The sequence below is a fragment of the Lepisma saccharinum genome, chromosome 11 (assembly GCF_977018435.1).
Source record: "Lepisma saccharinum chromosome 11, izLepSacc3.1, whole genome shotgun sequence".
NCBI classification, from domain to species: Eukaryota; Metazoa; Arthropoda; class Insecta; order Zygentoma; family Lepismatidae; genus Lepisma; species Lepisma saccharinum.
The window spans coordinates 43,055,188-43,068,937 of NC_139239.1; the positions used below are offsets into that span (position 1 = coordinate 43,055,188).

At 39.7% G+C, this 13,750-nt stretch overlaps 1 protein-coding gene across 1 annotated transcript in view; it reads left to right on the forward strand.

Annotated features, from left to right (window-relative positions):
- LOC145994742 (regulator of G-protein signaling 7-binding protein-like) overlaps window positions 1-13,750 on the forward strand; it is a 579,659-nt gene that overhangs the window by 497,155 nt on the left and 68,754 nt on the right. Inside the window, exon 3 of the mRNA XM_083130961.1 lies at window positions 11,499-11,635. Coding sequence (XP_082987087.1) covers window positions 11,499-11,635 — 137 coding nt within the window. The remainder of the gene's footprint in view (window positions 1-11,498; window positions 11,636-13,750) is intronic.

Below are 13,750 nucleotides of genomic sequence, written 5' to 3' on the forward strand. Positions count from 1 at the left end.
ACGAGAGCCAATTAACGACAGGTGAGGAATTCCCAAGTTAGGTATTCACTGCTGCGTGTTTATCTAAAAGCTTTTAAATTATGGCCAGTGTTAACAAGCTACCAATTAACCAGCCAATGGCGTAATAATCTGCTGCGCTATCAGTTTTCCTCATGATCAACCAGACAATCAGATAATAGCGGAATCTGCCAGCGAATTCAATGTAAGGTAGGTAGGCAGTACACGGTTAATTAGGTGTAATTTCCCATTGACAAATGTCACGTTTTCATCAGAAAACGTTTTGTGTAAAATTTGTAATTTTTGTTTTGCCATGTAGCAGAAAGAAAATAAAAAAATGTTTTCAATTTAAACGCACTTTCAGACACAAACACAAGCAATGTAGATGCTATCCTGGATAATTCAATAAAATTATCAACGAGGATTTATAATTGCAGTACACATGAAAGTTTCCCTTATTTAGGTTCTTGTAATTCTGGTTTTGGAAAAGTAATGTAGATATTTTATCAACACAATCATTAGTTACATTATTTGTACGTTTGTATTACAAGGGAGAGTCAAATCGAAACCTTGATCTACTTTTGTTTGTCATCTAGTAGATTTCTGTAAGTAGTGCTGCAAAAGTTTGCTGCATTTTAGCAGAGACCTATTGCTGATCTACATATATTTTCAACTTTGAGTGATCGCCTGTATACTTTAAGATGAATAAGTTTTTGGGGCCCACGTGCAGTCACTTATGAGCCACTGCGAAGGCTTTTCCACCCATCTACATGCGAACAGAGTCCATTGTCAAACTTTCTCCTCCATTAGTAACCTTGCCGATGTGGTAAGCATGCACATAGATATTTAATTTTTATTTGCCGTGAAATTTCTGTAACTTTTAGGCTGACAGAGGGCAACAAAAACAACTCCTCTTCACAGGTGTAAGTGTGTAAAGGCGCCATACTTAAAATGACAAAAATGAAGTTTTGAAGCTCACGTGATTAGTGTTGCAGCCTTGAGGTCGCTTTGTAAATAACAGTTGGTACCTCATGTACATTTGAGCTGCATGCAGTCTGTCCTACAATTTTTATTCGCCTTTTAAGGTTTTCACTGACTGTTCCTAGTATTTGAAAAATACCTTCGTCCTTCAGCAGTCTATTCTGCGAGGCAGAGAATTATATCAAACAACTCCCAACGTGTTTCCTCCGCATGTTCAAATTGAAGTCATTTTTCAAGGCGAGAAATATAGTTTAAAATAAGTTACGCATTTCGACAGCACGTGTTGAATTTACAAACGTTTGAAAATGGACAGTTGGAGCAGACTGACGTTTCATCAGTGCTCAAATTTTGAAGGGAACGTGAGGCAATGGCAAATGATGGCCAATCATTTATTTGCCTTAAATACACATGACTCGCGTTGGGAGTTTTCCACAATAAAAGGTCTCGCATGAACAATTGATAGTAATAAATACGGGCAATTCGAGGATCGATCACATACGACCGAACACTTCCGGTGCTCATAAAGCACTACGAACGCAGTCCTCTCGTTCGTCTATTCAATTACTGAAACCTTTCATGGGAGGACATTCATAATGAGTGGCTGTAAAGGATAATGCATTGTGACTAATAGGCCTAGTTCGGATATGCTCATTTCTTAATGATTGATCTACCAGTACCAGCCAGCGAAGACCCGTCATTTTCAACTGAGACGTCCTGCATTAGAAAGAGATAATTATGGAGATGGAAGCGGTTGGGATTGATTTCTTTGCCTGCTGCTGGTGTTTTATATGGAAGTAAAACGTTTATCGCTGCTGGAAGGAAGTCGTAAATATCCAGGGTTTTGTTACTTAGGTTCGGTTGCTTGGAAACGAATGCGGTTCGGATGTACGCATAAGTCTTATCGTAGGTTTTAGTCTCTTTATTTCTTGCTTTAAAAAATGCATGCCACTAAAATGACACCGGGAATTATGGCATTTTACTAGCTATACTAAATTGTGCAACAACGCACTCATATATAGATTAACTCCACTCAACCAACACTCTGCCCTGGAAGATGTTTCGATTTGCTCAGAAATATTTGACAGTATGACCAGCCTGGATGTTAGTAAGCAGTCGACTCATCTAGCGGATGAGTTCAGCCTAAAGCTGGAAAAACCTATTTCCAGAGGAATTCAAGTTTGTTTTGGTGTTCCTGCTCTTCTACAAAAGTTATTAAAACCTTCTCTCTACTTCTTCCTATTTCGGTTACTGAACAAAACAAACCCTAAATTAATTGATTTCAACATATCTTGTTCTAGAGGTTTATTAATTTTCTGAAAGATATAATTATACGTTATTTTACGAACATAACGATTATCTATTTAAAGCTTAAAATTTAGCATTGGAACAATAATTATTCCCAGAATATTAAAGTTATTTTACATGATAACACAGAAGTTAGCATTTGTAACTCAATTATCGGTATAGCTATTCTTGTTTCTATTTCGTCTACTTTCCCTCGATTTTCTATCGCAACCTAAGAAAGAATGATGAACTGATCAAACGGATGGTACTAGATCAATGCTTTAATTAAAGTTCAAATCTGGGACCTCTGGCTTATTAGTACGTTACTAGGACCACTCCAGGCATATATACAGGGTGTCCGAATTGAAACGGCCTAATGACAACTGCCTGTAACCATGTGTATTTGATCTGTCCATATGAATTATACATCAACGAATGTACATAGTCATAACGTTTCTGTGAGGAAAGTAGTAATTATTACATTTCTACATGCGCCCCACGAGTCGCACGGAAGATGTCTAGCACATACTCGATTTCCCGCCAGGTTGCCTGTAGCATGTGTGGTGTGACTGGCCCAATGCCAACTGTAATCCTTTCACGAAGCTGTTCCATATTTGTCACTTTGGTTGAATACACCATGCCCTTGACATAACCCCATAGTATTGGTTTCTAACTTGAGATTTAAAGACAAATTATTACTTCGAATTATTTCACCACCTGAAACAAAAAAAGGTCAGCTTCCTTTCTTGTAACTATTTCAAATTTTCACAGTTGTGCTACCATCAAAGTGGTCTCATATTTTCATATAAAAATAATCAAATTAGGGCATTCCAACCCGAACACCCTGTATTCTTAAAATCTTACATATAATTTCGACACGAAATGGACTTTGTAAATGGGTGTATACCTGTCTACTCCATTAATAAGTAAATGCAGTGCGACAACCACCAGCGAGAATGCTAAACAACACGATGTAAATTCAAGAGATGAACCTTGAGGGAAAAGTTCTGGTACGTCATGTTGATCAATACCGTTGTAGTTCTCGTGCGAAGAAATAAAGTCAAGTAATATCGAACACTGCACGAAACGGCCCCTGCAGGACCCGTAAGGCGGACGGGAGACAATAAAATTGATAAGAAGAGGGACGCGGAAGAGAACAATCGAAGAAGTCCGGACGGACAATTGCGAGGCGCATCCGACTTGTTTTCTCAGCCGCTGAGGAAGAAGAAGAAAATCAAACAAAAGGAAAAGAGAGGAGCAACACATGCGGGTTGTCCTCTATTTTCTTGTTCATGCCAACCTGGCTACGTGCCTGGAATCACTCCGTTTCTGGCCTGTCACTCAATTTTGCGCTAAAAGGTTCGAGAGGGAAAGATTTTTATTCTTCACGTCCTTTCTCCTATTTTCCACCAATAAGAATTTCCTGTCGAACATCTGTTGTCCGTTCGTGTTGTTTTTATATAAAAAAATCTTTCGATACAAAGCTCTCCTGCTGTGGTATTCAGTGTTCAGTATTCGATTTTGCCTTAGCGCGGGGGTGGGGAAAGAGTCGATACTGAATTATGAAATGGACACACACGGGTGACGGAAGGAATAAATTGCATCCGGCAGCTTGGGTATCTCGTCCCACATTGAGTTAAATTTAGTTCTTCTCTTTTTTTTCTATTTTTACTTTACGTCCATTTTTCTATCCCTTTAAACCAATGTTGAAAGTATGCAACTTATTATTCGGAATCGGAGTAGAGGATTTTATAATTTCAGAAGAAAAAGTACAATATGACAATACGCGTCTAGTTACCTGCAACTGAGCTCTTTTGATATATTCCGTTTATCATAGAATCGCATTAATAAATCTGGTCTCACCGATGACGAAGTAGTCTTGAAACGAAGGGGTCTGAGGTTCCATACCCGGTGGATTCATATAGTGGTTCTGATCCCTCTTTAGCCTGTATATCCTGTCCCGTTCAGCTTATCTGTGCATAAGGTAGACTTAAAACAAATCTCAAACATTAATAAATCCTTGCATATTATGCAACGTACGAATTCACGGTGCGTTGCTCGTTGCCCGCCTGCCAGGATAAGGTGCTATATTTTTCATTTTGCTTCGCTTTTCTAGCCTTTTAGGTTAATTGAGAAAGTAAAGGGATGAGCAATGATACCCTGGCCGTGACTCCAACCCTGAAAATTCATTGGAGATCATGAGTCGATTACGTGATTCATAGTTCAATTTTCCATAGTGTTTTCGCCTGAACTCAAATCTTTCTTTTGTGCACACACAGCAAAATATTTACAGGAGACGTGTAGTTTCCATCAATCTGTTATTAATGTCTCACTATGTTACATCATGATCCTAATTCACTGGGAATCATCCACGATCGTCTATGTTTTTCGTCATCAACATCCAAAAGTTAATGCATGCCACTGGCTTTCAATATACGCGTAATTACAAACACGCGCATATACTAATCTAACCATAAGTTTTTACTGTACATCGTGGCCGTAATCGTTAGGAATCGGCAATCTGTTACATGGAAATAAAATTTGACATATCTGTCTATAATAACATTTTGAAGATTCCAACAAACCTTCCTGCCGTTTAAAAGTATTAGTTCTACTAATATGCGGTAATATACACAATGAGTATAGTGTGTATGTGGGGAGAGGTGGATAGATATATTAAACTTTCATTCAGTACGTTTCACTTCTTTTCACGTTTACTTTCAACGGACATGACAACGTTCAGCACTAAACGGACGAAGTAATCCTGCCCCTTGAAAACTTTACTGCGACCGTGAAGTGGATGTACGATCAGTGTTGCCAAAAAAAAGTTTAATCAGAAGATTTATTTTAGACAAGAAAAGAAAAATCTTAACGAATGCAACTAACTTTTTTACTCCGCCTCGTAGAATTGCTCATTTGTTAGAAGAAGAAATATTTCCATTTGACAAAGGCTGTAGAGTCCGATGACAGGCCACGGAGTTGCGTATTGGCAGAAATAGAAAATGCAATAAGAGAGGAATGCGTGGTCTGTGGCAGCAGCGAATTCCTTGGGAATTACATGAGAAGTTTCTATTTTGAAGGAAGAAAATAAAGAAGAAACACTTGACTCGGGTATGGATCCGTCCCGGATTGAACGTACTTCATAACGTGCAAAAAGTATGCGGATCCAACCAGAGACAACGTAGATGGAAAATGTAACAGGAAGCCTCAATTCGCTAATTAAGTCAAATTCCTTAAATGCCTAAAGGAAGGCATTTACATAAACTGAAATGATGTTTTATGTAAGGTAGCAGAACGGTACGCTTGTTAAGCGGAAAAGAAAACTATAAATAAACGTCGTATGCAAAAAGTGGAGAAGCCTCTACAAGAGAAGATCATTTTTCCAGGCTTCTTCATTTCGTTTCCATTCTATAATTCCGTTCTGCGTCGGTATAATTAAAAAATGGGAAGGGGACTAAGGTGACTACGGTAATTACGCCAACCGTGCATTGGTGGGTTGTTTTCGGCAAAATCGAATAGAGTGCAGGTCAAGTATGATACCTGACCTCGGATAACTCGTATTGTATGAAAAACTCCACCTGACTACGCTGAAGGTTGTCATCAGAATGTTCGTTCACATAGCGGTACAGTATTATTTTACTGAAAGTACGAATCCTTATAAACAAACTTTCCTAATATGTATTTTACGTGATTGTGTCCCTTATTGTATGTTCATTTAGGAGCGTCCTAATGTTTAACTTCCGTATTTCCATAATGAAATGAGCCGCGGTAGCTCAGTATCGTCGGCCTCCGTGGCGAAGTGGTTAGCTCAGCGCGCTACGACGCCAGAGGTTCCGGGTTCGAATCCCGTTTAGGACATGGATGTTTGTGTTCGTCGGGGGATAGTACCGCATAGGGGTATTCCTTCAAAAAAAATGTGTCATTAGGGCGTCTGACTACCGTGCGAGATTCGATCCCCGGCGGGAAAAATCGGCGATTAGAGTAGCAGTTGCGCCACGCTTTTTACAATTTTTGCTCCCGCACTATACTAAACCTTATTGAAAGGTTACATGCGTGTCTAATGTTTTTCTTATTTTAAACATCGCACCCCATAAATATCTTTCCGCACCCCCTCAGCACCCCTAAATGATTAATCCTGGCGCCGCCGCTGCTGAGAAGTAAGCCTGTACAGAATGAACCATAAGTCCAACATCTCCCTATTGATTACATATATCATTGCTACTTTTGACCAGTGATCAGAACGCTACATCTTAAAAGTAGCTTCGCTACAGCTACAGCTACTCTTCCAAAATGTAGCTTCGCTACAGCTACAACTACATTTACCAAAAAGTAGCTCGCTACGCTACTCGCTACTTCGCTACTTCTCCATAAAAAAATGAAAAAAAACCATATGGATAAATAGATTCTGTTATTTATTATCATGATTCCAGTCATTCGATAATTTTGATAGCAGTGTTACTTCAGTTACTTATTTTTTCTATAGTTTTTGAGAATACCATACCTATGCAAATTCAAATTTGATATATGAATATTGCAATTAGGGTGTTACCAAAATTAATTGTTACAACTATACACAAATAAAATTTGGTAGGATTACGTATTTATGTTCACATCAACATATTTTTCTTGACAATAAATATTTATTTTTTTATATACTGATATGAAGTCAGCATTTTGAATGAAAGTACCTGGAACCCTTTGACTACAAAAGGGCCCCAGGTTCGATACCCAGCGGAGGCACATAGTGGTTAGGATCCAGTCTCGATCACCTTATCTACGCATAAAATGGACTCAAAACAAAACTAGGAAAGACGCCAAGTTGGGAGGATGAGATCCTCCTGGTCCTCCATTCCCCACACTGCTCATCATTCATCATTCTGCCTCGTTCTCACAACTAGCCGAAAGAACAGAATAGATCAGGCACAGATGAGATGGTTCGGACACATGAAGAGGATGGATGCAGAAAGACTGCCAGTAAGAGCTTACAATGCACAAGGAGTGGGAATAAGGGCAAGCGGGAGACCAAGATGTCGGTGGAAAGAGCAGATAGTGGAGAGTGGTAGGAGACAAGATTGGAACACCTTGGAGAGAGAGGAGTTGTGAAAGACCAGGAAAAAATGAAGAGGCTTGACTTCTATGCCGACCCAGCCAGAGACAGGAAACAGCGAAGGATGATGATGTCATGATTAGCAAAAGTTACAGAAAAGGACGCAAAAGTAGGAGAAATACATAAATTTGAAAACGTATATTAACTAAAGAAAATTGTCGTTTCTGCAGGAAAGTCAATAACTCGTACATACTTTTTGCAATGTAATAAAATTATTGAGGGAATATTGTAATTTTAAAATTTGTGAATTGATTGATTGATTGATTGATTGATTTAGTTTATTTTACTTTGTGCCTCTTGGCTAATTTGCGAAGATGGGGATGAGTGATGAAATGATGAAATTGATGAATGGACATTCACAAACAACCAAGCCCGACCGGGATTCGAACCCGGGACCCTTGGCGTCGCAGCGCGATGTGCTAACCACTCGGCCACAGGGTCGGGCTAAAATTTGTGAACAAATACTATCGCAAAAATAATTGTGATTCCAGAAACTCTATCATTCTTGTAACAATAATTTCTTGCTGGTGAGATCCTATATACTGACTATGATCAATGCTGTTAACGTACTGAGCCATTTATTGCTGGCACTATTCCCTTGTCAGTGCAGTGGAAAATACATCGCTCGTTTTTGCACTGCAAGTTGTGTCTTACACAGCAATTAATGACATTTTGGTGTCTCTTACACCATGAATATCCACAGGATTTGTTCCGGGGGTGATGCAAACGAGGCACTTTTTTCCAGTGGTGCAGCAAACGAGGCATGTTTCTCCCCAAAATAGGGATGCAGCTAAAAAAAACGTAGCTGTTAGCAGGAATATATGTCAGTTAGTTATCTGGATATCTGAATTCTTCAGATACTAATTAAATAAATTACACAGATATCTATAATCTACAATCTAGATAATATGTATGTCCATGTAATAGACTGTCTTTATGAACCTCCTGCAAAATTAAGGGTTATTGTCGATTTTTTTCTGACGCTGTTGCCACATTCAAAATTCACCTCAAAATGCTGAGAAAAAAAGTAGCTGTAGCGAAATTTTCGCTACAACTACAGGAATTTTGTAGCTTCGCTATCGCTACAACTACAATTTTCAAAATGTAGCATCGCTACAACTACAGCTACAAATTTTGTAGCTAGCTACAGTAGCGACGCTACAAGTAGCTCGCTACTTCTGACCACTGCCTTTGACTGTATTTGGCATAGAGATTTATATATGTCTTGGCAGCTGATGAGGCAACTTATACTCCGTAAGAACGGATCGTAACGAGCACGTGGGCTCACAAAACCACCTCACGCAAGAAAATCATTAGATGCATTCACAATGATTTTACTATAAGATTTAAAAAAACTGTCCCACCAAATCGAACAGTTGAATACATATGTGGACTGCAGAGAGAGCAGCGGTTCTGTAGGTTGTAAGATAGGAGGAATTGAACAGGCAGGGGGCTCCGTGGGCTGCGTTCGTGCAGTTGGAAACCTCTTGTATCATTCGTGAATAACAGCCTGCAGTATTTACGTCTCAACGCAGGAGGCTCCACCACTGCTGCTTTCTGGCCTTGAGATGCAGTGTACATGCAGGAATTTGGCACCGCATGGATCGCTCCTCGGTATCCGCAAGTGCAAGAAAGTCGCTCAAGCTTGGTTCATAGACTGAAGTACATGTCGACCTTTTCTTAAGTTCTAACAAGGAACGTTCTTGTTCTCTCCAGAAACTAGATTGAAAAGCAGGGCGTACTGTTATGCTTGCTGAACCTTCGTTCTTTTCTAAAAGCTGCAGGATCTTTCGTTAATGTGGCCATTCAAGCTTTAACATGAATTCGTCTGCTGCTGCTTCCTGCATTCGTTACATTAATAGCGTTTCGACTGCTTCTTGCCAGAACTAAAAGTAGTTCGTAATGATTGTGCATGAGAAATAATCCGCAACCTTCTGCGTTCCAACAATACAAAGGTCGCTAAGAGTTGTAGAACGTCACCTCCCCTGATTGTTGTAAGTCGCGTGCTCTTCGAGTAGAAGTTCTTTTGCTTTTTCCACACCAGTGATGCCAACCGTAGGGACATGTCCCTACGCATAGGGACTTTTCACTATATTTTGCCCGCGTAGGGACTTAGGGGCAGATTTTGCCAAAAGAAGGAAAACGTAGGGACTTTTTTCAATGTTGGAAAATAACATTTTATTGTGCAAAGGTGCAAATCTCCATCACAATTTTGGAACACGTTATCGGTTACCAAGAACTTTGAAGGCAAGTTATTTTTTTTTAAAACATTTCCACTCTCGCGAAAATAGTGCTAACATAACCACATTCTAACGCAGAAATGGAAATAATATTTTCAATATTAAGTGATACAAAAACAAAAAAGGATAAATAAAATGGGACCAGAATTGTTAAATTCTTTGCTAGTGATAAATTCTTCCCTTAAGGCACGTGAAGAAGACTGCAGGAAATACAGCATCACCAACCAACATCTATCTCTTCACAGCAGCAGCATGTATGACTTCAAATAATATAATCAACAGTAAAGGACTCACCGTTATTCATAAATTGTGGAAGCATCGAGCAGAAAGATTTGGTAAGAAAATGTGTATATTTTATCTGCTGTCTTGCATGCTCATGAGGTGGTGTTTTTTAAGTCGCTTTACTTGGCGTAGGGACATTTGGTCAGTTGTAGGGGCATTTTGACTACGTCTGTAGGGACATTGCCGAAAAGTGGTTGGCAACACTGTTCCACACTGCAGAACGACCTGTCAGTGGAAATTGCTTCTAGAAGAAATTTCCAATTTGTAGTCACTTTTGTGACGTTACGAAACAAATAAAAAGAAGATAAAATTTCGTTGTTGTAATTTACTTCCGCGTGCTGTGTCCGATCTTTCAAGATGGTGCAAAAGTCGACTTGCCTTAGGATTACTTCACCCTGCAGCAGCCTTGGGAATCACGTCCATTGACGGGCGCGCAGAGACAATTGATATATTTTTCACAGTGCAAGAGAAAGTGAAGCTCGGCCATTCAAACCAAGTGATGGCTTTCATTTAAAATCCATATCCGATGTCTGCGAGCAGGAGAAAGCTCGATCGTCAGAGGCGATGGAGCAAGAATGTACGTTAGCAATTACGGTTACTCGTGCAGCAGTCATTTTCCTAAGTGGAATGGGTTTCGTTTAGTATTTCTTCGCCCGAAACACTTAACCTCTTAAGAGTGTCTTTCTCCCAGCGGGGCTGATGGCTCCAGAAACCTTCGTCTAATGGCTTCAATGAGCGTCTCCGCGAAACGCCGGAGTGGCACAATGGATTAGTGCATTAGATAGCCCATTGTACTTGTCACAAATGCTTCTATGGAAGATTGTTCTTTCCTTGGAAGGTAAGAGGTTGCAGTGACGCTCACAATACAAATGGAGGTGTTGGTCTTTCTCACAGTCTTCGCCAGTAACTGTAACTCTATCGCTCTTACTTGATAAGTAACTACACACAGGAAAGTAAATGCATCAGTTGAAACAATAAATGCATAACTAACTTTCTGTAGCTTAGACTAAGTGTTTGAGTGCATCATCAAGAAACTTGCCGAAAGGTTCATCAAAGTACAGCTCTATATGGAATGAAATACTTACTTGCATTATATGATGGAATTTGGCGTTACCTTTACAAAAGATATGCAAAAACGTATTAAACTGTAAACCTGATTCTTGGCAAAGGCCAAAAAAAAAACCACTTTAGTGCATAAATCGATCCGTTTCTGGTGTATCAAATAGATTTGATGTATTTAGTTTTCTGTGTGTAATTGTTTTCCCTCAGTAATATGTAAGTTAACAGTTACTTAAGCGTTACTTAAACTATACTTTAATGTAATCTAATTATTTCACCTCCTCTAGACTTCTGCTACGTACTCACCATAATTGATTTCTTAGAGCACTGGAGTTGTTTGTCGGTTCCATGAACTGCCGGTTTCGTAACTGCGTTATTATTTCAATACAATAACCGCAGTCAATAAAACAGTAAAGTTAAATATGACTGCGAAAAAAATGTGTTAAAGAGTAGCGGTAGTCATTACTGAAAGGAAAATTAACGATTATAACAAGAAGGTAAAGGAGACTTCTGCGCCTACAAAGTTTTGTTTCCTCTTCTTCTTGCAGTGATGTGGCTGAGGGAATCCCCGTCGATAACCAGCACTTCGTCCTCCTCTTCTTCTGCACACAGCTGTTCCTGCGGGAGCTGGCCAAGTGTCGACGGTTGGTGGAAGTTGTGCCTATGGACATGTCGGGATACTATGGTGAGTCAGCTGCTTTCTAATGTTTCCTTATGTGTGATGGAGGAATGACCAGAGTCAGTTCTGGTCAAACAAGCATTTTCATTCTGCTACCAATTATCTCAGGTACTACAAAAAATTGAGAAAATACTTATTTTTTGTGTGATAAAAAATTCAAAGTATGTGGTAAGAACTGTATAAAACAATATTTCATTCCGTCTATGCTTAGAAAGGATATTTTAATGCATACGGAATACATTATTTGTTTCATAGTTTCTTCGCAACACTTCTTCCCTCTGAAGACTCACTTTTCTCGCAATATCGCCGGCTGAATACTATGTCGTCGTATGTCCATCTGCACTGACTTTGCAGGAAAGTTGATTAAAGTTGATGTGCATTTTGAATACACTACAAGATTTGTGCAAACTTTTTATTAATGTTGATAATTCACGCCACTTGACAGCCAGGAGCGTTGCTTCGGAAGGCGGCGCATTAACCTGTAAGGAGCACATTTTTGTCATCAACTCATCTCTGAGAAAAGTGTAGATACGACAAAACAGCATTCAGGCGGGGATATATCAACCCAAACAAACTTCCAACATAAATATGAACAATAAGCAGAAACTTTGGAAAGATTTAGAACTACGAATGCATTTTGCAATTTATGTCAAGTTCCCTGATATCAACCTCCACATGAGAATGCCATTGTCAGAATCCTCATTCGATCTGAAGTAAGAGATATATCCTCGTAGTAGGATTATAGGAAGTGGTAATTCCTATTTTTTCCGGCAACTCTGTAGAGTTTTCATTTTCGTTATTTATCGTCGCTTTTCTACCACTTTAGGGTTCATAATAACTATGAAGATGAGTGATGAGATGATGAAATTGATGAAGGGACACTCACAAATAAAAGTCATGCCCAGGTGAGAATTCTAACCCCGGGACACCTGGAGTCGTAGCGCGCTGTGCTAACCACTCTGCCACGGAGGTCAACGACAGCTGTTTAGAAAAACTGCAAAGTATGTGTAAACACTATTCTATCTAGCCTAAAGTAATAAAAACAAATGAATGGGAAATAAATTATATAATTTTGTGGGGAAAGTAGCATTCTTTACTGACATAAAATACGTACTTTTACTCTATACATTTTGTACTGATGATTACGTATTGATTTGCGTAATTCCTTCATAACAAGATAAGAAAATGATTCAGCGAAGCACATTGAGAAGTCAAGGGTCCTGGTTTTGAGCTCTGAGCAAGGCTGAGATGTTTCTTCTTTCATCGAATTAATCACTTCGCAATCCATTCTCATCGTCGCGATTAACGCTTCGACCCTCTTCTTGTATTTCGTGAACCATCAGACTGGTAAAGGAGGAGGAGGCCAATGAAAGAAGAGACGGGACCTCTGATTAACAGCTCGCTCTTTTGCCAAGGGATTTTCTGGAGACGTTAGCAGCGTTTGATGAATGTGGCTCATCGGCTGATCGATGGCCCCTTGGTCGTGGGAAAAGGAAACTTTGCACAAAGACCCCCCTCCCAGCCCCCGCCCTTTTAATTGCAGCGCCGTTCATCAATATCCGTGATTAGTTGTCTCCTGCTCCTTCCGCCAGAGGTCGATTGTGTCGCCGCTAGCCATTCTCCGGGGAGACCCCAGAAGGAATGAGATGCAATTACCACAGTTTAGTCTTGCAATGGAAAGACAAAGTCGCAATCGATAACAAACTAGAAATTAGTGCATAATTTCCTTTCGGAATCTAGACTTTTGAGAAAAATGATTGCAGCTGAGTTACTTTTTTTTACCAAAGTAAGCAACTGGTTCTTCACTTGTTTTGGTTGCATAGCATCAGTGCGAATGGTGGACTAACGGTAGCACTAACAGAGACAGTTCCATTCGGGTAAAACAGCGGAAACGATCTAATTTCTCTCACGGTATGCAAGAGAGCCGGGTTTGAGTACTGGTCGAGTCTGCATTTTCCGTTTAAATTTCTACGTTTCATCTTGAGACGTAAGGACTTTAGTGCAGCCTTCATCACGTCTCGGGTTACAAAAGTTTTAATAAGAGGTTGCGGTAAGGAGCTGTGGATCTGGAATCCTGGAGCCTGCTTCTTCTGTGCTCGTCAGCGCCTGTTCTTATCTGCT